Here is a 24,713-nt window from a genome sequence, read left to right on the forward strand (position 1 = left end):
CTGGACAAAAATGATGGTACCTCTATAAAAGATTGAAAACTATTTGACCAGAGTGACATGATTAACTCAGGTGTGTCATTTAATTGACATCACAGGTGTTTCCAAACTCATAATCAGTCAGTCTGCCTATTTAAAGGGAGACAAGTAGTCACCCTGCTGTTTGGTGAAAAGGTGTGTACCACACTGAACATGGACAACAGAAAGCGAAGGAGAGAATTGTCCCAGGACATCCGAAAAAAAATTATAGACAAACATCTTAAAGGTAAAGGCTATAAGACCATCTCTAAACAGCTTGAAGTTCCTGTGACAACAGTGGCTCATATTATTCAGAAGTTCAAGACCCACGGGACAGTAGCCAACCTCCCTGGACGTGGCCGCAAGAGGAAAATTGATGACAAATTGAAGAGACGGATCGTTGGAATTGTATCCAAAGAGCCCAGAGCAACCTCCAAAGAAATTAAAGGTGAACTCCAAGGCCAAGGTACATCAGTGTCAGATCGCACCATTCGTCGTTGTTTGAGCCAAAGTGGACTTCATGGGAGACGACCAAGGAGGACACCACTGCTGAAAAAAACTCATAAAAAAGCCAGACCGGAATTTGCAAAAATGCATGTTGACAAGCCACAAAGCTTCTGGGAGAATGTCCTTTGGACAGATGAGACCAAACTGGAGCTTTTTGGTAAGGCACATCAACTCTATGTTCATAGACTCAAAAACCAAGCATACGAAGAAAAGAACACTGTCCCTACGGTGAAACATGGAGGAGGCTCAGTAATGTTTTGGGGCTGCTTTGCTGCATCTGGCACAGGGTGTCTTCAAAGTGTGCAAGGTACGATGAAATCTGAAGACTATCAAGGCATTCTGGAGAGAAATGTGCTGCCTAGTGTCAGAAAGCTTGGTCTCAGTCGCAGGTCATGGGTCTTCCAACAGGACAACGATCCAAAACACACAGCCAAAAACACCCAAGAATGGCTGAGAGAAAAGCGTTGGACTATTCTAAAGTGGCCTTCTATGAGCCCAGATCTGAATCCCATTGAACATATGTGGAAGGAGCTGAAACATGCCATTTGGAGAAGACACCCATCAAACCTGAGACAACTGGAGCTGTTTGCTCATGAGGAGTGGGCCAAAATACCTGTTGACAGCTGCAGAACGCTCATTGACAAATACAGAAATCGTTTAATTGCAGTGATTGCCTCAAAAGGTTGTGCAACAAAATATTAAGTTATGGGTACCATCATTTTTGTCCAGCCCTATTTCATTAGTTTGTTTTTTAAAATAATTATGTTAATCAACAATTCAAAAGTGATGGCTGATTTTGATTATTTAATTTTCAATAAATTTTTATTTATTGTTACTTTTGTGAGTTTCAAGTGATTTCAGTGAGAATTGTGGGTTTTTCCTTCTTTAACTGAGGGGTACCAACAATTTTGTCCACGTGTGTAACTAACGAACTATATACTAACTTTAAAACTATTAACTTCCGATCAAAATTGCTATTTTTCAATTATGGCTCTTACATATCCGGCCCCTAATGATTAAGCAGGAGGATTAAGCATTATCAAATTCATCAAAATACAAGAGCCATAAACTGAAACTATTATCAAATTATGTCAAACAGCAACAGACATCAAGCATCAATAAAACAGTATACTTTTAGAGTTACATACCAGTCTTTTCTTTATATTTCTTCCTCATGTAATTTACTTGTCTTTATACTGCTTTTTGCAGCAAACACAGTTTGTTGACTGGTCTCTCCAGAATGGTGTTTTTGGTTTGCAGTTTCACTCGTCGAACTGTTCCACTGGCATCAGGTAGGGTTTGGACAATCCGTCCCATTATCCATGTGTTTCGTGGAGTTGCGCTGTCAACGAGCAACATCACATCTCCAGGTTCGAAGTTTCTTCTCAGTCTAGGCCATTTTTGTCGTTCTTGGAGAAGAGGCAAATATTCACGGGTCCATCTGCTCCAAAACAGATCTGCTAGATACTGCACTTGCCTCCACCTCCGTCTAGCATACTGATCATCTTGGTTGAAAGTTCCTGGTGGCATACTGGGCTGAACTTTCATTAGCAGCAAATGGTTGGGTGTCAAAGGTTCAATATCCCTTGGATCATCAGATGTGGTTGTTATTGGTTGACCATTTATGATACTTCAACTTCACACATGAGGGTTTGAATACTGTCATCAGTGAGAGTCTGTTCTTTCACTAGAGCAGCAAGAACCTTTCTCACGGTGCGGATTTGCCACTCCCAAACTCCTCCTTCATGAGACGCAGCGGGACTGTTGAAAATCCATTTTATGCCTCTCTTCTGCATAGTCTTCTCTATGCTTGTCTGGTCCAAGTTCTTGATGGCTTCTCTTAACTCTTTTTCGGCACCAACAAAATTTGTGCCATTATCAGAGCGCAAGATATTGACTTGACCTCTTCTGCTTATGAAGCGGCGTAAAGCGTTTATGCAAGAGCTGGTGTCGAGACTGTCTGCCACCTCTATGTGCACTGCTCTGATGGTCAAGCAGGTAAACAGTACACCATAACGCTCGACAGTTCCCCGGCCCCGTTTCACTTTGAAGGGTCCAAAATAATCAACCCCTACATTTGTAAAGGGCGGCTTGTCTGGCAAAAGACGGTCTTCTGGGAGACTAGCCATCTTCTGCTCTCCAACATGGCCCCTGGTTCTCCTACAGACTTTACACTCTGATATGAGCTTCCTGATGACTGAGGTTGCCTGAGGTATCCAAAAATTTTGCCTCAACTGCGACAACATGTAATTGCGGCCGCAATGTCCAATTTTTTGGTGAATGTCTTGCAGGATGAGAATTGCAGCTCTGGAGTATTTTGAGAGAATAGCTGGATGTTTAGCATCCTGGGGCATGGCGGACTTGTCTAGCCGTCCTCCTACTCTCAAAATGCCGTCCTGCAAAGTCCGGTCAAGCTTCCACAGATGACTACTTTTCTTTACAGGTAACTTATTTTGAAGAGCCCTCAATTCTTCAGGAAACCACTGTTTTTGACTGTGTTGAATGATTTCCATTTCTGTAGCTTTCAGCTCTTCAATGGTCAACACCTTCTTCTCCATAACAGATTTGTACCTGTCCATAGCTTGTTGCACAAGCACTCTCTGTTTTTCTGGATCTTGTTCTGACTCACTGATAGAGTCTTGTAATTCTTTTCTTTTGTCTTTCAATGTGATCCATGTTTCTTTCGCTTTCTAAAGCCATGCCACTGCTCTTTTTAGTCTGTCCCAGCTTGAATAATATTGGAGCAACTTGTTGACAGGATTCTGTCTTTCTTCAGTTGCAACCACATTCACTGTGATGTTTTTCACCTCCGGATCATCTTTCAGATCTTGAGTGTCAATGCTCAGTCCTTGTGTCCATTCATCCTTTGATTGTAACAGAGAATGAGGACCATTTAACCCTTTAAGCTTCAATCAATTCCAGCCGTTTTCAGTACAAAAAATCGCTAATATTCTATTTTTAAATAAAAAAATTACGAAAAATACGGGGAATATTGGACGCGCATCGGGAGGTGCATTTCCTTGAAAACGACCGATTCGGGGATTTTATACCGACTTCAGGACATGTTTTGGACAAAATAGTTTACTGGCTTGTGTCATCTGATGTAAAAGGTTGGATTATGGCCATTTTTTGTGGAATCTTTTTTTTGTGTGTAATAATAAACCCGGAAATGTGAGTCGCGCTGTGTGCTTTGAAGCCGTGTATAGAGAACGGATGGATGAATATTTGTTTTTGTCGGACAAATGTGTTTTTCTCACCCGCTGTGGTAATCGCATCTGAAAGTGGTTTATACCGGCGGATTCATGAGAATCTAAGCTTTCCATCGGTGTATAGTGTTTGTATAATCGCGTTTGCACCCGTCGGACATTCTTGAAATTCCTATGCAAATTAGTAGGTGTACCGCCAGCGGTACACTGAAGCTTAAAGGGTTAACCATGCTTTTCCTTGAATTAGGCTCTCCACTTTCATTCCTCTGGTGGCCTGGTCAGCAGGATTCTCTGATGATTTAATGTACCTCCACTGCTGTGGTTTAGTAGCCTCTCGAATGAGATTAATCCTGTTTGCCACAAAGGTTTTGAAGTGAGCTGTTTCATTGTTGATGTACCGAAGTACTGTCATACTTTTAGTCCAAAAAAGGGATGGTTGAAGTTGGGTCTGCATCTCCTCTCGCAGCATCTTGTCTATCTTTACTGCAATGACAGCTGCAGTTAACTCCAGTCTCGGAATTGTGATCGGCACAGTAGATTCTTCCCTGATTATTCACTAGCACCAGATAAGATGCGGTGCCGTAAGCGCTTTCGCTCACATCTGAAAAGTGATGCAGCTGAGCTTCGGTTGTCTGTCCAAAATCCAGAGGCTTAAGACATCTTCGTATGTTGAAGTCTGAGACATGAGTGAGATCTTTTAGCCACCTACACCATCGATCAGCATTTCCTCTACCGATGTCATCATCCCATCCTTGTTTTTCTTTGCACAAATCTATCAAAAAAAGCTTCGCAGGAAGCATGACCGGTGCCAGGAAGCCGAGAGGGTCGTAGATGGAATTCACGACAGACAGAATTCCTCTTCTGGTCATCGGCTTGTCCTGCAGATGGATGCTGTATGTGAATGAATCATTCTCTGTACACCGAGAGCTCGTTCTGTGGGCAGAGCATCACGTGTGAGGTCTAGATACTTTAGCTCATTGGCTCTGTGTTCTTCAGGAATGGATGATACGCCCTTTCTGTTGTTGCTCACCCATTTTGTGAGGTTAAAACCTCCTTCTGCACACAAGTCTTGCAGGTTCTTGACCAAGGCAACAGCTTTTTGCTCTGAACACACAGATTTTAAACAATCGTCCATGTAAAAATTACGTTGGACTGCTTTGACTGCTTCTGGAGCCACAGTGTCTTTTCTGTCTTCGGCTGTCCTTCGTAGCGCAGAACAAGCAACACTAGGGGAGGAGGTTGCACCAAAAAGGTGCACGACCATCCGATACTCCTTCAGTGGTGCATGTAGGTCACCATTCCCAGAGGAAAATTTTACTGCTCAAAGCTTGCTCTTCTACAACTCAGGAGACAAATTTGAGATTCTCATGTCAGCCTCATTTTAGTTTCTATTTTGTCTAAAGGTTTCTCATATGTTTCTCCTAAAATTCACTAGGAGAAATAGGTGAGACAGGATAATTAGAGGGAGTCATACTTGAGACTTGTGGGAGATACCTTGCTAATCTCAATACAGTGTGTTTAATGGCTCCTTTATTTCTCCTCTGGCAAAGAAAATGAACAATAGTGGAGCTTCTACAGAGCAATATGTGAGACTCACTCACAGATCCACATGAGCATAACAGACTCAGAATCGAACCCTGGTCTTCTGGGTGTGAGACAGCCACTCTACCCACTGAGCTATGCCACCCTATGCATATATTACTCTGCACACACACACACCTTATAAATGCTGCAACAAATAAGAAGTTGCCAGGATACAGTCTAAACATTTTGAGGCACTTATAATAATATATGGTGACTTCAATCATGTCACCCTCTCCTCCCACTTGACTGGATTTATCATTCTAAACACCACGGATCATCCACTCATAATATCGTGATGGGCCTCTCTCTGGACTGCAGGACGGAAAGATATAGAAGATCTTTGTACCCACAGTGATCAGGCTGTATAATTCTATAGCAAATAGTAGATGAGCTGACAGACAAATGAATTTCCCTTTTGGGATGAATAAAGTAATCTGAATCTTTATTAATTAATTAAAAAAATATCATGTGGATTACAATAAAGTCAACATGATAGATGATTAAAAACAACCAAAACGTTGACCTGAGTCTGAGAATTCAGTGAGCGCTTGTGGAGATCTCTTCATTTGTTCTCTCTGAGCTTAGTATGAGATGCATGAACTGAAGCTGGGATGAGAACAGATTGAGTTCTTAGAGAGAGCTCTCTGATTTCTCAGCCTGAGATCACAAAGAGACACAAAAGTTGAGAAACTCTGAGAATTATATGAGAGCTTGTTGAGATCTCTTCTGAAACTTTAAAGGAGACTAAACTGAGATTTAGTGCATCTTATTGCTCAGGAGAAAAAAATGAGACACAGGAGAAATAAGCCTTAGTCTCAGTTTGGTGTCACACAGATCTCAAAGTTGTCTAGGAGAAGTAAATGAAACATTTTTGAGATCTCTTTTTGAATTTTCTTTTCCTCTGGGTTTGGCCACCTCAAAAATCTCAAGAAATCAGCATCTGCCTCAGGAACTCTCACTTGATAGAACATTGATTCTATATCAGCCATCATCGCTATTGGCTCTTCACGAAATCTGAGCAACACTCCAATAAGCGAATTGGTGAGGTCAGGACCCTGCAGCAAAGCGTCATTCAGAGACATCTCCTGAAATGTGGCAGTGCAGTCAAAGACCACGCGTATATCCTTTTTCTTGGGGTGATAGACCCCATGGTGAGGGACATCCCAGATTCTGTGGTTATTCTGGCTAAGCTGTTCTGGTGGGACTTCCTCAGCATAGCCTTTGACCAGTAGACTGTTCATGAAGCCGTTGTCGTCTTCGCGAAACACGTCATTTTTTTGTAGTTTCCGTTTTAGACTTGCGGTTCACTGCGCTGCCATACAATAGTTGTTTGGCATCTTAACTGTGTTGGATTTCAAAGGAAGACCCACATTATAGTGTCCATCTTCATATCTTGTTGTTTTTTGCACTGCCAGCATAAACTGCTTATCCTCTTGAGAGAGTTCTTGCTTGTCATTGTAGCACCGTTCAGGAAAATCTGTGTTGTACTGCTGGACCAGCAGCTCTTCTATTTCTGTCACAGAGGCTCGATTCAAACTGTAATGAGGTGTCTTCTCCATGTTTGTGACTTCATTTGCGGGTCCACAAACCATCCAACCTAACACTGTTTTAATAGCATATGGCCCATCATTTTGGCTATTGATTATCTGCCATGGTTCCATTGCTTTTGGGTTGTTTGCTCCTATGAGCAGACCAACACTGGCATCAATCTGTGGTAGGTTCACTTCACTCAGATAGGGCCATCTTTGCAGATGTTGCTGGGTGGGAATGTTTTCTTTCTGTACAGGGATGTAGTTGTGTGTGAAGACCTTTGGTAAGGTGATGTATTCTGTATTTTCCAGGCCACCTACCTCCAGGTCACACAGCATGCAACTGTTCATCAGTTTCTGTTCACCAGGTTTATCTTGGCTCATAGTGCTCAATAGGATCTGAGTTGATTTTCCTTTTGTGTTTAATTTCTTATGAAGCTCGTAGGTGCAGAAAGTGGCAGTGCTGCCGGGGTCGATAAAGGCATATGTCTCTACAGACCTTCCACCATGGCAAGATCGCACCTTCATTGGAACAATAGACAGCAGACACTCAGCTTCTCCGGCTCCAGTGTAACCAACCACTCCCTGAGCTACAGATTTCTGAGCACTTGAGACGTCTTCACTCAGAGCGTTACCATCTTTTGATGACCCTGATGTATTTTTTCTGTCCATGTGAAGAATATCTGGATGTTTCTGTGAGCACTGTCTGCATACCATTCTTTTCTTACAGGTCTTGTTAAGGTGCCCTTGTGTTAGACATCCAAAGCAAAGTCCCTTTGTCTTCAGGAACTCTACACGGTCTTTGTGAGGCAGCTCTTTTATCTTGGTACAAGATTCAAACATGATTTTTATGGCAGAAGAGACATGGTGTTTCAAAGGCATTAACAGCTTTCAGTGTAGTCTGCTTTACTGATGCATCTGGGCATTTCGTCTCTACAGACATGTTGGTGACAAAGCTGCTTCTTTTCAAGCCTCCTTTTATAGTTGGCTTCTCCTTTTCTTTGTTTTTTCCTGCTAATGCAGATCTGCTGTCTTGGAGATCTCCAAAGAGAGGGTCCATGACTATCTTAGCTTGACGGTAAATAAACTGAACCAGGTCAGCAAATCTTGCTCTGTGTCCTCTCCTCTCCAAGATCTCGTATGCCACATTACGCCACTTTTCTCTGACCTTAAAAGGCAGTTTGGACACCACTATTTTCATATTTGTGGGGTTATCCATCTCTTCCATAAATTCCACATCTTCCATTGTGTTACGACATCCAGTCAAAAACACAGCATAAGCATTCAGTGATTTTCCATCTTCCGATTTAATTTGTGGCCACTTCAACGCCTTATCAATATAAGCACTGGCTATCATGAGCTCGTCCCCATAATGTTTCTGAAGCAGTCTCTTCGCTTCCTTGAACCCTCTGTAAGGCGGCATGTGCTCACAACTTCGCACAAGTTCTTGTGGTTCACCTGCAGTGTACTGTTGCAAATAATATAACTTGTCCTGATCGTTATCAGCTCTCTGTTCGATTGCTTGTTCAAAGGCTCTGATGAACGATCTGTAGGTAAGTGGGTCACCTCGGAAGACTGTAACATCTTTAACTGGTAGTTGAGCTTGTTTCTGTTGACTAACCAGCATCTCTGTGATCATATTTTGTTTCTGCATGACTTGCAGAATGCCATCATCAGTGCTGACAATGTGCTTTGGCCTTACAACTTGAGGCTCTGTACTTTGTGGATGGCTGGATTGGCTCTTAACTTCGGCTTTAGGTACTTTATTGACTGAAGTGTGCTTCTTTTCACTTTCTTCTACTCCAGTTTCACTTGCTATATAAGACCGAACATAGCTGTTATCACCATCATCTGATCCTTCGTACTTCTTAAAAACTCTTATTTGAGCTCTTTTTTCTGCAATATCTGCTTCTAAAGACAGCTTTTCAAGCTTAGCTTTAATACGTGCTTCTTCAAGTTCAAGCTCTTGTTTTTGTGTCAAGACAGCAGCACATTCCATTAGTCCAGCTAACTTGGCTTCTGCAGCAGCACGAACTGATGATGATCTAGAGGATGTGACAGATGAGCGACTAACCAGTGAGCTCTTAGTTTTTGCTGCTTTGATCACGGACTCCTGTGATACACTATCCTCAGGGCTTACATCGTCATTTTCATCCTTATCCGTTGTTTTATCATCCTTAATCTTTTCCCCTTTATGCAAAGCATTAATCCATTTGTACGTTTTTTCCACAAACTTAGTGATTTCCAACTTCCTAGGTTTAACCCAGTGATCATCTGCATCCTTATCTTCCTCTGACAGAAGGTCCCACACTTGGTCAGTAATCTTTTCAAACTCGGTTGTAAGAACACACAACTCATTTTCCATGCAGTCTTGCACCTTTTGCACATTGTCAGCATCGTTCATCAAATTTTCAATTTCTTTCTCCTTGCTATGTATTTTGGCTAGCGCGCCTCTTCTGACTCCAGTAAGTCTGCGCAGCTTCTCCTGCAGCGCTTTCTCTGTCAGCTTAATCTGTCTCTTATTTTCCATGTCTGCCGCGTCAATTAAGTTCACTTCTTCTGCCATTCTTCAGCAAAGTCATGCATAAATTATGTGCAAATGAGTAAAGCAACTTCACACATCCAATTGTTGCAACATAACTTCTAAATCATGCACGGACTTCAAAGGCTTTCAGAGCGGAGAACATCACTGCGAGCCAGCATTTCTGATTGAAACTTTTTACCGTCAATCCTCGTTCCGTTCCGACGTTTGCGTCTTCTTATTTCTTCATGTCGAGATGTCGCTCCTTTTCGGGTCGTTCGTTGCGAGCACTTTTTTTCTACTAATGATGTGGCCTTTCTTCTTTCCTCTTCTTTGAAGGCCACTGGGCTGCGTCAAGGGTTATTAATCGTACACGAATAAAAACATGAGGTGTACTTCAAGTTAAAATGTTTACTCTAGAAAAACCAAAAATAAACAAAGATACATTCCGCATGTTCATCCGGTAGAAAAAATTATGCTCCCCTTCTTCGTCACAGCTCTCATGCACATATGCAAACCTGTCGTAATGACTCCACACAAAAATTAAAGGGGCATACACATACATTTTGTAATCAGGCAAACTAAAACCTATGCAGTTCAAAACTATCTACTAACTAACTCTATACTAATTTTAAAACTATTAACTTCCGATCAAAATTGCTATTTTTCAATTATGGCTCTTACACTGAGGGACACATTTGGATGCTAAATGAAGTAAATGTGCAGCTTGAAGGGAAAGATAAACTCCTCCCTCAGGTCACAGACTAGATGAGCTGTTTAGTGGAAAGCTAGCGATGTGGGGCAGCCACTGGATGGAGGAGATACTGACTGATTGGAGAACCTGTAGGAATTTGTAGAAACCAGCGGCTATGATGCCGCCTCAGTGATTCAATGTATGAAGCAGCTTATTTCATGACTGATGGGATTGTTTAAGAAGTAGTTCCCTGAAAACAGTTCCCAGTATGAGTGGCTGAGAGATGCTTCCAGTGCTCCCACTGGTTCCAGCTCTGCAGAGGAGGAGCAGCTCATCAACGTAACGTCTGAGATTCACACTCTGAGTGAATTGTGTCTGAGTGTAGAGAGGCAGAATCCACTCTGGGGGCTGTGGACATTCTTCTGCTGATCTTTGTGAGACCGGCTTCTCTGCTGCTGGAGACCAGGTCCAGATCCTCCTAAACACTGAGCAGGAGCTGAGAGTTGCAGCGTCACGCTTCAAACATGCTTTGAAAAGTTGTTGGTTAACAACAAGCTCATTGTAGCCGTTAATCCTGACTTCATCATTCTGATTAAGAATCAGCTCAATCAGTGGAAGTGTTTCTATGTTGAGCTCCTGAGGGAATGATGCTGATCACTTTGATTGATTGATTATTGATTTTATTTCAGGTTATTTTTCACCATCAAATGGATCAATGAGTCGGTTAAAATGTTTAGATTTTCCAGAAGGATTAAATTTGTTGACTTTAAGGGTAATTGATGCATTTTAAACTAAAAAAGGTTCATAAAGTTGTTCTTTGTTGGAAGTGGATCGAGAGTTCTTTCTTTTTTCTTTCTTTTTAGTTTTCCTTCATGTACAGAGGTGTCCTTGTAATAATTCATAGACTAATGATGCTGTTTCTAGCGGTGGTGGAGGGTAGGGGGCGCTAAATGTTTCCTTCTTCCTGAGGGGCTGAACAGAAAACACCTGAGAATCAGTGGAAGAGAGAAACACCAAGAATGAAGCAGAAGAACAGTTAGCTCAGCTACACACCATGACTAGCCTAGCAGAGAAAACCTGTTAGCCTAGCTTAGCATTAATGCTGAGAGCAGAGGGAAACTGTTAGCATTAATTCTGAGAGCAGAGGGAACGTGTTAGCCTCGCTTAGCATTAGCACTGAGAGCAGAGGGAAACTGTTAGCCTAGCTTAGCATTAAAGGGATAGTTCGGGATTTTTGACATGAATCTGTATGGCATCCCCATCAGCAGTGTTGTTCATTCACATGGACTTACTGCCGACAGCGTCCAGTGAGCAGAGATCCTGTCCGGTTTTGGTCCAGACGAAGGTAGTCTGGCAAGTTTGCTGGGGTCACGAAAATAAAGCGTTTTCTTCTCAAACCAATATGTGTTCGAAAGAGTGATATATTTGCATTACAAAACCTTTGTCCAAGAAAAAGTCAGACCTCGTAAACGCTTGACACTATTGCCGACAGAGGTGGAGTCCTATTGCTGCCACGAATGGGATCTCATCATGTGGCATGATGCAAGACCTTTTAATTGATGGAGGAGGCCAGCTTGCAAGCTTCTGTCTGCATCACACATCATAATGACTTCCCTGCACTCCTAAATGAGGGTGTGTTGCAGACATTTTTCCACATTCCTAAAATAAACTGGAAGAAGCGTCCCAGGCCAGCTGGACCCGACGGTCAGTTGTCTTCAGAGTAAGTGTTCCCTCCTCAGTTTTCTGGTTGAATTTTATAACTTTATACTTTACAAGTGATCAACTATGCAATAACTTATTTATTACTGTATGTATTATTATGAGTCCAGGTAAAGGGCGACTTGGTTCTCATAACTATATATATATATATATATATATATATAATTGTTGCCTTATCGGCATTATTTCGCACTTGAAACAAGTACACCACCATTTATCAGTCACCCGGTGTCTCACGGCTCCAGCTGTGGCTCCAACTTCAACTTGTTCCACTTCTCTGTCCACTCTCTCTCTCTCTCTCTCTCTGCCCGTTCTAACTCCATCTGGTGAATTTCGACTTCACTATATTCGGGTTCATAAAGATATCCCCTTGGCTGAATGCTGAAGTCAATATATTCATCGTCGCTGTCGTAGTCAGACATGTTGTTGTTAACTTTACGAGCAGTAAGCAAAGTGAAACCTGCGCGGCTGCCAGCTGGAGGCAGCACGGAGTGATATGAAGGGAGAGAAAATAGTGCCAAGCGTTTACGAGGTCTGACTTTTCCGTGGACAACGGTTTTGTAATGCAAATATATCACTCTTTCGAACACATACTGGTTTGAGAAGAAAACACTTTATTTTCGTGACCCCAGCAAACTTGCCGGACTACCTTCATCTGGACCAAAACCGGACAGGATCTCTGCTCACTGGACGCTGTCGGCAGTAAGTCCGTGTGAATGAACAACACTGCTGACAGGGATGCCATACAGATTCATGTCAAAAATCCCGAACTATCCCTTTAATACTGAGAACAGAGGAAACTGTTAGCCTAGCTTGGCATTAATGCTGAGAGCAGAGAGAAACTGTTAGCCTAGCTTAGCATTAATGCTGACAGCAGAGGGAACCTGTTAGCCTAGCTTAGCATTAATACTGAAAACAGAGGAAACTGTTAGCCTAGCTTACCTCAAAGACAGGAAGCAGGGTGAACTGTTAGCCTAGCTGAGCTCAAAGACAGGAAGCACGGTGAACTGTTAGCCTAGCTTATTTCAAAGACAGGAAGCAGGATGAACTGTTAGCCTAGCTCCATGAACAGAGGAAGCATCAATGAGTAAAGCTGAATAATGAGTGTAAACTGAGCTGGAACGTGACGAACACAGTACAGGACTTTAGAGATGCTGCATTCAGGTGTGTCTCCATGTTGGACTGGTCCTTTATCAGTGAAACAGTGTGAGAGCCATGTAACGTCCATGTGTGCTGCTGAAAGAGTCTCTGCTGCTCTGACCGTCCTCCTCCTTTCAGGGTGACGCCTGCTGGAGTCCGATGGTTGACACCAGGTCTGAGGAAGTGTAAGTGTGTTTGAATGGATTGATGGAAACAAAGCGGCACATTCAAGCATCTTCAAAGTGTCACATCTCTGAGGTCATCATCAAAGCTTTAATACTGATCACATGATCCATCAATAACTGCAGCTGTGTTGTGTTTGTTCTCTCCATTAGATTCCTGTCAACTCACAGTCGACAGAAACACAGTAAACGGAAACCTCAAACTGTCTGACAACAACAGGAAGGTGACATGTGTGAAGAAGGTTCAGTCGTGTCTTTATCATCCAGCCAGGTTTGACTACTGGCCTCAGCTGCTGTGTAGAACTGGTCTGACTGGTCGCTGTTACTGGGAGGTGAAGTGGAGGGGAGAGGTTTATATATCAGTGAGTTACAGAGGAATCAGAAGGAAAGGAGACAGTGATGACTGTAGGTTTGGATGGAATCATCAGTCCTGGAGTCTGAGCTGCTCTGATTATGATGATAATGGTTACTCTGTCTGGCACAATAACAGTCAAACATGCATCAGGTCATCTTCAGACTCTCACAGAGTTTCAGTTTATGTGGACGTTCCTGCTGGAACTCTGTCCTTCTACAGAGTCTCCTCTGACTCTCTGATCCACCTCCACACCTTCAACACCACATTCACTGAAACTCTCTATCCTGGATTTGGGTTCTACTGGTCCAGGTCTGGTTCCTCAGTGTCTCTGTGCTGAGTTGAGTCTCCAGAGTCTCCTCCTGGTAGAGAAACAGTGTTGAACAGATAGTTGAGTCTCTCCATGACTCTGTCCCTCACAAACATGTTTTCACATTCATGGATTAAATGTGTTTCTTTGTCAAATCCTTCTAAATGATTCCTTGTAAACTTGTTCCTCTTCAAAGATGGAAGTTGTGATTATTCCAGGAGCCAAATGTGGTGTTTGCGTCTTTTTCCAGCCAAATGTTGAGAGTGAAAATCAGGATGTGGTGTTCCTCTGACACTCACTTGAACTAAAAGCATTTGAGCTGCACAAAGTGTGAAATGAGAGAGGAAGCAGTGAATCTCCAAACTGCTGACAGACTTTCACACATTATTGTCCAGTGAAAATCAGCTTTTTGTGCAGCCACACTTGATCCTGATGTGAGTCTTTAAGTCCTGTTCTAGTGATGAAATGAGAACTTCCTTCATCTGTATCACTCTTTTCAAAGTATTCTGTGCTCTTCTGTCATTTATGTCTTATTGATAGATCCATTTTTCATTTTTACAATAAATAAGTGGTTCAGTGTTTTTTCATAAGTTTTTTTAATAAGATTCTGAATTTCTGCACTCAAAAAAGTGAACTCTGTGAGATGTTGAGTTAAATAAATGCACCTATGTTTAATTTAATTGACATTTCTGTGTTTCATTTTAAAACCTGATGTGCTTTCGTAAGTTTAACTTAAAATCAAAACGTGTTAAAGTTAAATCAGCCAGCTAAGTAAAATCAAACCAACACTGTTGAGTGAATCGCACAACCAATCCCAACACACTTAAAATTGTCCTAAATGGTTTTCCGTAGACCGACGCTGAATTGGCGGGTGGCAATCTGGCGGCGATATCAGTTGAGTTCGGTGCTGTGTAAGTATATATTTTTGATACACTGTAGAGCAATAGTGCATGATGCTGTGCCTTGCCAAAATATATCAGAATGAGCTCGATAACGTGTTAGTGAGCTAGCTGACGTGATAGCTCATGTTAGCCAACTTGGAACTGTTCATAAGCTAGCCGGCTAAGTCATTGAACCAGCCAGCTAGCATGAGTTGCTGGCTGGCTAGTGCTTTACTGGCTTCGTACAGAGTGTTTTTGAAGAGCTGGTCTTTATTTTAGTCTTGTATTTTAGTTTTAGCGTTAAGCTAGCGGAGTTTTTTCCGCGTTTTTTTCTAGCGACTTGGAAGTCAAGTGCTAAATGGGCGGGGGGCGCGGGGGCGGGTTATGGAACGGTGCGCTGCGGGGGAGTGGGGTTACGGACCGGTACGGAGCATCCAGCCGAGTGGGGGAGTTAAGATAAACAGGCATTCACTCTCTCAGACAAACAGTCAACTTTCTGTGCGAATACTATGGCAGCACAGCAGGAGAGATTCAACAGGAGGGAATCGATGATTTTGGGAGAAGAAAAAGTGAGATATCATCACGAAGTGAACAAATAGAAGGGCAGAAAATGTCCGAGTGTATTTTGCTATGCGCACTGTGGTTGGCTCATCGCGGTTTTTTATTGTATTTACAGCTATTCCCTGCATGCCTACATCTTCATGTCTTGAGGACTACAGTCCTTATTTGTTGAAGCTCTTCAGTATTGGTAAGTACAGTGTCCACCACCAAGAATTCACTTCATTTAACCCTTTAAATATTTAAATTATTCACAGGCATAAAGCTAATACTGTATATGGGGTAATACTTTTTTTGTGTGTGTTTAGTTTACAGTGTTTTGAATGTGGAAGTGTAAAGAGTGTGCTGCAGAGGAAACGTCAAGATCTCTCTTGCTGAAACACTATAGATTAAAACATGGCCACTTTGGCCGTAAACACCCCTATCCATGTACCTACTTAAATTGTCCATGCACTTTCAAAACTTGGAATGCGCTAAGAAGTCACTTGTGTAGATCACATTTTAATCAGACCTCTCAAACATCAGTCGATAGTACAGCATTCAGCTGCCCCCATTGCTCAAATAGCCATATTGCTTCACTGAAAGATTTTTTAATTCATATTAACAGCCATCTAAAAAAACATGAAACCATAACTTGCATTTTTGAGAATTGTTTCTTTCAAACGAATATTTATGGAACATATCAAACTCACAAGAACAGAAAGCATAGGACATATACACTGAGTGATTTAAAAGCTGGAATTGTTCAAAATGCCACAGAGGATTCACAAAGTTGTTCTTTTGGAGAAGGTGCATGTCTGAGCGGTAGTGATGAGCTTATTGATGGTGTTGAACTTGAGGATAGTGCGCTGATTTCAGAACCTGAGGATGTGCAAAAAGTTGTAGAACAGAAAGTGGCATTTGTGTTATTGAAGTTGGAGAATTGTTTCCATGTACCAGCCTCTGCTGTTGATGAACTGCTAAATGAGTTGCAGTATTTGGTAAGTTCTGCCCTGGTGCCTGTAGCTGGCAACATTCTTGGTGACTTCTTCACTAACCATAACTTGCAAGTCAGTCAGACAGTCATCAATGAGTTAAAGTGCACACTCACCTCATCTAATCCTTTAGCAAAAGCTTTGGGAAGGGAGGGGCCATTAGCCACTGCGTTCAAGCGGAAACAATATTACAGAACAAATTTTGATATTGTTGATCCCGTTGAGTTTATTCTCGATGCCAAAGCTAAACGTAGTTTCCAGTATGTGCCTTTGCTAAAGGTTTTACAGCAGCTACTCAATCAAAAGGACGTGTTTAGCAAGATTATTGAGAAAAGAGGACTGCAACAGAGAGTGAGTGACCAACATTATTACAGATTCTTTGAGGACGGACAGCACTTTAGGAATAATGTGTTTCTGTCAGGACAGGCACTAACAATCTCTCTCTGTTTATATATTGATGATTTTGAAATTTGCAACCCCCTCGGCACATCTCGGAAAACACACAAACTGTGTGCTGTTTATTGGATTTTGGGAAATTTGCCCCCTGGCAGTCATTCGTCTTTGACTTCAATATACCTGGCTCTCCTATGTAAATCTGATGATGTGAAGACATATGGCTATCACAGAATTCTTGAACCACTACTCCAAGATCTTTTTACCTTAGAGCAGCAAGGTGTCTTTGTCTCACATCTGGGTACATTTGTGAAGGGGACGCTTCAGTGTGTCATATCAGACAACCTTGCAGCACACGGATTAGCTGGCTTCGTCGAAAGTTTCTCTGGCCAGTATTTTTGTCGATTTTGCATTGCTCAACGAGAAGAAACTCAAGTCAAAGAAGTGAAATCTGGTGTATTTACACTGAGAAACAAAGAACTTCAACAGTTGCATGTCAATACTGCACAGGCAGACGGAGGTGCTTCCTTTGGGGTGAAGAAAGCTTGTGTTTTCACTGAGAGACTTGCCCACTTCTGTGTCACATCAGGGTATCCCCCTGATGTAGTTCATGATCTTTTAGAGGGCATAGTCCCTGTTGAACTAGCACACTGCTTGGGGCTTCTCATTTCCAAGAAGTTGTTTACACTCTTTGAGCTTAATAATCTCATTAAAAACTTCAAATACAAGTGGGGTGACAAAAAAACCGCCCTCACCTGCTGCCACATAATTTTGCACGCCGCAAAACAATTGGTGGTAACGCACACGAAAATTGGTGTCTGTTAAGACTGTTACCATTTATGATTGGTCATTTGATCCCAGAAGATGAGCCAGCCTGGAATGTGATTCTAGTCTTAAAAGATATTGTAGAGCTAGCGGTTGCACCTGTTCACTGTGATGAGTCTGTGGCATTCCTGGAGTGTAAAATCTCAGAGCACAGACAACGATACCAGAGAGTTTTTCCAAGTCAGAGACTGCTGCCAAAACATCACTTTCTGGAGCACTACCCAGAAATGATAAAGTTGTTTGGCCCCCTTGTGATGTTTTGGACAATGCGCTTCGAGGCTAAACACAGTTTTTTCAAACAAGTTGTTCAGCACACAAAGTGTTTCAAAAACATCACACTGTCGTTGGCGAATAAGCACCAGCTGATGATTGGCTATCACATGTATTCAGGGTGTTATGAGAGATCTGCCTTTGATGTGACACACATCTCCTCAATTCCTGTAGATATTATGAAAGAGGATGTAGCACTTCATCTACGTCTTAAGTTCCCTGATCTCAAAACAGTTACTGTAGCACATAATGTCTCTGCTTTTGGCTTACAGTATAGAACTGGAATGATCATTGTGAATGGATCAGTGGGTGGATTACCTGAATTTGCAGAGATACTTCAAATGTGTATATTGGAAAACACATTAATCTTCATTTGCAAGAAATTGGCATCATGGTACAGAGAGCATTACAGAGCATTTGAGATACAGGCATCCTCAGCAGCAGAGGTTGTGTTGGCTGAATTAAGCGAACTGATTGATGACTATCCTCTGGTTGACTACAAGTGTGGAACCCACCGAATGGTCACCCTTAAACGATACATACATGTTTCTGGTAATTATTCTTTGTTTTCATTTGATGTTGACTGGCTTCATTTTCAAAGTCACTTGCAAATCAAGAAATTACCATGCTTCAGGAGATAGAAAATAATAGAAGCATTTTGAACACTTTTATTAATTTGTGTTTTTGAATTTTACATGACATGGTTTCAAAATGTTTTTCTGCTTTTCTTCAGAATAACCTCTTCACCAGTATGGCTACACCGGCAGTGCTTTGCATCATCTTGGGAGAAAATGACTCATCCAAAATATCCCTGCCTTCAGGAATACCAGCTTCTGTTGAGGAACTAAAAAGTGAGATAAAAAGACAATGTGAGGTGTTGGAAGACTTCAGACTACAATACAAGGACAAGGATTTTGATGAGTTCATAAACCTGAAGTCCACCTCTGAGATCCAAAGCAAAGCTATCATCAAAGTGATTTACCTCCCAAGTGTTTTGCCAACAAGTAGCCTTTGCCTGTCTTCAGAGACTACTTCTATTTCATCAGTGGACACGGACATCCTGTCATCTGACTCTTCGTCGTCATCCCTGAGATGTGAGCCATGGCCGGACAACTTTCCTGTGCCTGAATTCACCTACAATGTTGAGCTCCAACTCGAGCGTGGGAATGCTGACTTCCAAAATAATGGTACCCTGCTCAGTCCAAGTCCAAAACTGAAGTCAGACATTCTCGAAAGTTTGGCATCCCAGATCATCAAATTTAAAGCTTATCCATCCAGTGCTGAATTTGATGATGTAGCGAAAGCACTCGTGAAGAAACACCCATGTTTAAAGGAGCAAGGTTCTGTTTCCGGGTTTTATGGGTGGAAGATAAGCTTAAAATATAAAATGGCAAACTATCGCACAATGCTGCGCAACATTGGATGCACTGAGCTGACTGTGAATTCCCTCAAGCGGAAACAAGGTGATTCACGCACATCTCCGAATCAAGTGAAAAAAGCGAGAAGAGCAGAAGTAAACTACTGTCCTGATTATCCGTCAGGACAATCCCAGGATAGCCTTGAGGAAGAGAGGCTGGCACTATTGTCTGAAGTGAAAAAGAGCAACAACCATCAGGTGGTTAAGGCAAAAATGGAAATGACATTTGCTTATCGGAGACATGAGGTGATTGAAGACAGGCCTTTCATTGCCGAGTTCAAAAGGAGATGGCCAGCTCTCTTCTCTGAGCAAGAGGTCAGTAGTATTATTGCATTTTTAAGGTGAAAGGAATGACTTCACAAGAAATCTTCACTAAACATGTAAAACAAATTTGCTCAGAAAACTATGTCCTGAGACATGTATTTACTCACAACATAGAAATTTTGGTTTACTTTCAGATGAGTAAATGATGATACCAGTTTTTAATGGGGCAAACTGGACTCTGTTATCTTTTTTCTATGATAAAAATCTGTTTATTTTAAAAGAAGCTATATGCTACTCTAATAATAGCCCCAAGATAAAAAATATGAAATACAAGATTATCTGTCTGTATTCATATAATAGTAATTTTCCAGAACAAAGCTGTCAAAATTCTGTAGCTGTCAAAAACAGCTACAGAATCCAACATGTATAAAAACTTTGGGGAAAAATAACTATTGGATTTTCATGTTGCCAACCAAATTGCATTAATTTAGAATCACACTACCTGATTATGGGGCAAATTTGTATTCTTACGATGTCACAAGGTCCAGTTTTTATTTTGTTTTAACCGACCTGTGTCCTGTTTTTTTCTTACTTTTTAATGTCTGCAGGTGGAAGCAGAGTTTACTGGGATCACCACTGTGCCACTGCGATCCAAATTTATGCAACAGCTCGATCATCACACTGCACGGCTGATAACAATCCTGAAGAAGAAAGGGGGAGCGGCAGGATTGAAAATAAAGAAGATCATGAAAGACTTGGACAAGGTATTTTTGAATTCATTCATTTCCACAAACCTGTCTACTGACTGCCCCAGGCCGGTCCACAATTCCTGTGCTTATTTTCTATACCTGCATGCTCTGCGAAAAGCTATAATTGCAATGTTTGCTTGCATCAATGTAAAAAAAAGCCGTCATGAAGCGGCTTTCATATATATATATATATATATATATATATATATGTGTGTATGTCAGGGTAGTGACTGCGATTTGGTAGAATTGGAGTTTCTACCAGTAGAGATTGCGATTGTAATCTCTACCAGTAGAGATGGAACTTTAAATCTGACCCCTGACCCTAACCTTAAAAGTCTAACCTTAGCCCTGACAAATCTCTACTGGTAGGACTGGAGTTTCTACCAAATCGCAGTCTCTACCATGATATATATATATATATATATATATATATGAAAGCCATTTAGAATAAAACCAAAGTTTACCATATACTTTACTTGCACTTATTGTAAAACAGTGATAATCTGTAGTAATACTGCTATACGATGCAACAATATAATGTCATATGAACCTTGTTCACCGCAGACAGATGCCATTGAAACAAGAAGAGCCTGCGTGCTCAAAGCACTCATGGTCTACGTCAATGAAGACCCTGACCACCTAATTCGAGGGTACATAGTAAATATTCTGTCCTCTCATTTCTTCTTCTTTCTTCATAACAGAAAATCCCTTCAGTGAAATTTCATTAATCGCAGTTTGTCAACTACTAGTTTAAGGTTGGTACTTTAAAGTGATATTTTGGTTTGGAACAAGTTGGGTCCTATCTCCAGATACAGGGCAGAAATGACCCCTACAACAGTGTTTATGTGCAACAGAATCCCAGTGCGCCTTCACCAAGCCCCTCTCCCTGATCTGTGTCCTGCTCCGTCTGTCATTTCCTCTGCGCTCTGATGGGGCCATTTTCTGGTCCACTAAAAAAAAGCATATAAATGGACGCTTACCGGAAAAAAGTGAACGGCAGGTCGTCCTCGCTCATATAATCACTCATTTTTTGCGTTGTTATTGCAGACTATTCGTCCTGGCAAGCTCCCAGCTGTTGTTTACATCTTGCGTGCCGTGCAGACCGATAGACTACCCAGCCTGCTCACAGCTGTGGCCGCAAGTCCCACACTGAGCTCTGTAGCGGAGGTAGCGCCGTTTTATGCCACGCCGAGAACTACTGCCTTATTTATCAGTGTTTTTGGGGACCCTAATGCCGAATAATGCGCCGAAAATTCTCTAAATAGAGTGTGAATGCAGACCAATATCACATTTTTCTAGTAGGTGTCTGTTTATATGCTTTATTTTAGTGAACTAAAACCTGGCCCCGTCTGAGCACAGAGGCAACCACAGACAAACCAGGCACAGAGCAGGGAGAGGGGCTTGGTGTCGGCGCTCTGGGATTCTGTTGCACATAAACACTGTTGTAGTTGTCATTTCTGCCCTGTATCTGGGAATAGGACCCAACTTGTTCCAAACCAAACTATCGCTTTAAAGAAATACCCTCAGAATGATATGCTTTCGTTTTTCTCACCCTTACGCTGAGTAAGACTCTGGAGCTCTTGTTAAATATTCCAAATGCAGTCAGAGATCTAGGTTTATATGAATCTCTGGGGGCAGCAAAAAAAAACAAAAAAAAAACAGTGTAAGAGTGAGTAGAAAATTAAGGCTTATTATTCTGAGAGGATGGTATTTCTTTTTTTAAAAAGGTGCTTTTCTGATGTGAATATTGTAACTGATTATTTTTTTCTCTTTCTGAGGATGTTGAAGACAACCAGAAGGCTATGGACGAGACAGTCCTGGGAATTTATGCCATCACTGTTGAAGGTGCAGAGCCCACAGATTGCCTGGCGGATGTTGGTATAATCATTGAAGGACTGAATGTGCTCGATGAACTTGGCAACATCGCGAATGCTGTTGCCATTTTGCTTGGCCTCATGTACTCACTTGACTTGAGCTATCCAACAAATCTCAAGTATACATTTGAAGTTCTGCAGAAGCTTGTCATAGAACTAGATGCCAACAAACTGCCAACAAAGGTGCAAGTGCTAAAGAACAAACTCTTTGAAGGAACACCTTAGACAGGTGTTGTGTTGCTTTTTGATCTGCATGTTAAACTGAGGAATGGACTCAATGTTGCAGATTGGATGCCTAACTGTTTAATGGACTTTCACAAAAAGAGCAGAACATAACTTCACCAAAGACAAATTAGAAGTTGCAGAAGGGATCAACATTGACGAGTAATGGACAATGAGGAATGGAGAGTGATAACATAACATCAACAAAAAATTCCAAGTTCTCCATCAAAAGATTTGGCAATGTTTGTGGTAAATGCCTTCTCCTCACAGACTGTTGCGGACTAGTTGTTGTTGTTTTTTTGGTTCATATTTGAATTCTAGACACCTTTTTTGCTTCACTCAGTGCTGAAGTTAGGAAGTTATTGGATGCCTAACTGTTGAACAGACTTTGCCAAAAGGAGCAAAACATAACCTTAAAAAAAGACAATGACAAGAGGAGAACAGTGAGAAATGGACAGCGATGGGTGAATACTGATAATGGTAGCACTGAGGAGAAACAAACCAGTTCAAGTTCTCTGTCGTAAGATTTGGCAATGTTTGTGGAAAATGCATTCTCACAGACTGTTGTGGACTATTTTTTTTTTTTAGTTCAAATGTGAATGCCTTCCTACAGTGCTGAAGTGGCATGAAGGAAAATATTATTTTGAGGGTTTATACTTTACACAAATGTGTGTTCACAATTCCAAAGGTCTCACTATTCAGTATTGTGATCAATTCAGATTCAGATGCTTTTAAGCAATTAAGATGCATTTGTTTTCATTGAGCAGTTTCATACAGTGCTGAAGTGGCATAAAGCAAAATATTATTTTGAGTGTTTTAACTTTACACAAATGTGTGTTCACAATTCCAAAGGTCTCACTGTTCAGTATTGTGATCAATTCAGATTCAGATATTTTTCAGCAATTTAGATGTAATTATTTTCATTAGGCAGTTTGTAACAACCATATTAGACATTTTCTAAAAAAAAAAAGAGGAGGCAACAACATGTTGAAAAAATGTCTGCCTTTAAATTTTGGATTTCTGTGTAATAAATGTTTTCAGAACATGGTATTGTTATTTGAGTTTTATTTAACTACATTGTGTGGAAATTTGTTGACATAACCAGGTTTAGTAAGTCCAACATAAAGTCATTTCTTTACTATAATGGAACACTACAAGTATTGCTAATTCAAAGCAGTTAAGTTGGAACGAGGAGGAGTTGTTCATTTGGTTTTACTCAGTGCAGTTGAGTGTAAGTTATGTAAGTGAGTTAGGCTACTGCAATGAATGTATGTTTAGTTAGTGGAGCATTACCTTTTCAATTGAGGCGAACTTGACCAGTTGACATAAAAGTGACTTAATACAGTCTTGTTGGTTTTACATAAATGAGTTCTTCCCTCTGTAATTCGTATGAACATAACTCAGTTATGTGGAAATTGTTGACATAAGTATATTGTGTAAATTGAACAAATCATTTTTTTGAGTGTGGTTTCGTCAACAAATTCTACCAGATTTTATTTTTCCATCAAAGCTCCCATAACCCTAGCTATCTCTGGATTAAAATTTTTTCAGCATCGATATGATTCCAGTAGAATTTAAACCCACCAGGACTATCCAGATTACATTGAACTCTGTAAATTCAACGTTTTTTAGCCTGTTTAATTCTATAAATGTTCTGTTTGGCCGTTAAAGGAGGTCTTCCTCACATTTTGGTGTATTTGAACCCTTCCATGGTCTAAATTCTTTGAACAGATCTTGTGCTGTAATCAATGTCTAACTTAGTTTTTATTTTCATTGCAGTGGTTGATAAATAAAATAAAAAAAATGATGTTTTATGTTTTAATTATTACAGTCAGTCACCAAGTAAAACATGAACAATCTAAAGTTGTGAACTTGAACTTCTTTCCAAGTGATTTTTCTGTGAACAATCCAAATAAAGTATGAGGTCAAAGTGTGACGGTTAGATCAACATAAACTACTAATATCCTGTTGAAGTGCTATAGAAGCGTCAGAGCAGCAGATTGTAAAGTCTGGTCCAGATAAGGAGCTCTACAGTGAGGCTGACCGTCCATCAGAGCTGTCTAACCTGGACCTCACATCTCTGAAACCGTTGGAGCTCATTTTTTATCAGCTTCATCTGGATAAACTGACCACACATTGGACGTTTTTACAACCACTTTCTCACCTCGAATCATCTGAAAACTACATTTAGTGTCACAATAACAGCAGTATTCCCAAAATACTTGAGTTTCCTCTGAAAGTTTCCTCCTCGGTCTTTGTAGTTTTATCTTTTATTAAGCATAATTTAACAACAAATAGGCACCAACTGTGTCCTACAATTCCCCTGGTCCAAGCAGAAGAGAAGCAGAAAAGAAAGAAAAATAGAATAATCAAATCAGACAGCTTCAAATAAATGAACTTCTCAGGGGTCAATCAGTTTATAACATGAGAATCTGAGACAGTCTGAAGGAACTTCTATTTGACAGTTTGATTAAGGAGGAAAAGAAAAGTTTCAAACTCAGAGCAGCCTTCAAAAATCTACATCTGT

General features: G+C 41.1%; 4 protein-coding genes across 11 annotated transcripts in view; 3 read left to right on the forward strand and 1 right to left on the reverse strand.

Annotated features, from left to right (window-relative positions):
* Positions 1 to 14,439, forward strand: part of LOC127531938 (NACHT, LRR and PYD domains-containing protein 12-like) — a 452,657-nt gene extending 438,218 nt beyond the window's left edge. The window contains exons 17-18 of the mRNA XM_051942410.1: positions 13,054 to 13,100; positions 13,251 to 14,439. Coding sequence (XP_051798370.1) covers positions 13,054 to 13,100; positions 13,251 to 13,789 — 586 coding nt within the window. The 3' untranslated portion in view covers positions 13,790 to 14,439. The remainder of the gene's footprint in view (positions 1 to 13,053; positions 13,101 to 13,250) is intronic.
* LOC127531969 (zinc finger protein OZF-like) overlaps positions 1 to 24,713 on the reverse strand; it is a 146,092-nt gene that overhangs the window by 76,417 nt on the left and 44,962 nt on the right. The window lies entirely within an intron of this gene.
* LOC127532015 (zinc finger protein 239-like) overlaps positions 1 to 24,713 on the forward strand; it is a 140,632-nt gene that overhangs the window by 61,160 nt on the left and 54,759 nt on the right. The gene's annotated exons all lie outside the window — the stretch shown is intronic.
* LOC127531997 (sterile alpha motif domain-containing protein 3-like) lies at positions 15,099 to 23,231 on the forward strand. Of its 2 annotated transcripts, none has more exons than XR_007939233.1 (5): positions 15,099 to 15,388; positions 18,394 to 19,392; positions 20,655 to 20,747; positions 21,869 to 22,874; positions 23,039 to 23,231. XR_007939233.1 is itself a non-coding variant. In XM_051942913.1 (5 exons), exons 2-5 carry the CDS (start codon positions 18,412 to 18,414, stop codon positions 22,187 to 22,189), a joined length of 1,551 nt encoding a protein of 516 aa, XP_051798873.1. In that variant the 5' UTR covers positions 15,099 to 15,388; positions 18,394 to 18,411; the 3' UTR covers positions 22,190 to 23,231. The 2 variants fall into 2 exon arrangements, 1 of the variants encoding a protein (XP_051798873.1); XM_051942913.1 differs by adding an exon at positions 19,950 to 20,105 and having other exon boundaries at positions 21,869 to 23,231.

Source organism: Acanthochromis polyacanthus, chromosome 22 (genome assembly GCF_021347895.1).
Source record: "Acanthochromis polyacanthus isolate Apoly-LR-REF ecotype Palm Island chromosome 22, KAUST_Apoly_ChrSc, whole genome shotgun sequence".
In the NCBI taxonomy this organism is placed as follows: Eukaryota; Metazoa; Chordata; class Actinopteri; family Pomacentridae; genus Acanthochromis; species Acanthochromis polyacanthus.

Bases quoted from the DNA above. Each gene is read 5' to 3' on its own strand.
- LOC127531997 (XM_051942913.1), top strand. From the start codon at position 18,412: ATGGCTACACCGGCAGTGCTTTGCATCATCTTGGGAGAAAATGACTCA. The intron at 19,393-19,949 runs GTCAGTAGTATT...TAATGTCTGCAG, and splicing joins CTCTCTTCTCTGAGCAAGAG to GTGGAAGCAGAGTTTACTGG. The intron at 20,106-20,654 runs GTATTTTTGAAT...TGTTCACCGCAG, and splicing joins TCATGAAAGACTTGGACAAG to ACAGATGCCATTGAAACAAG.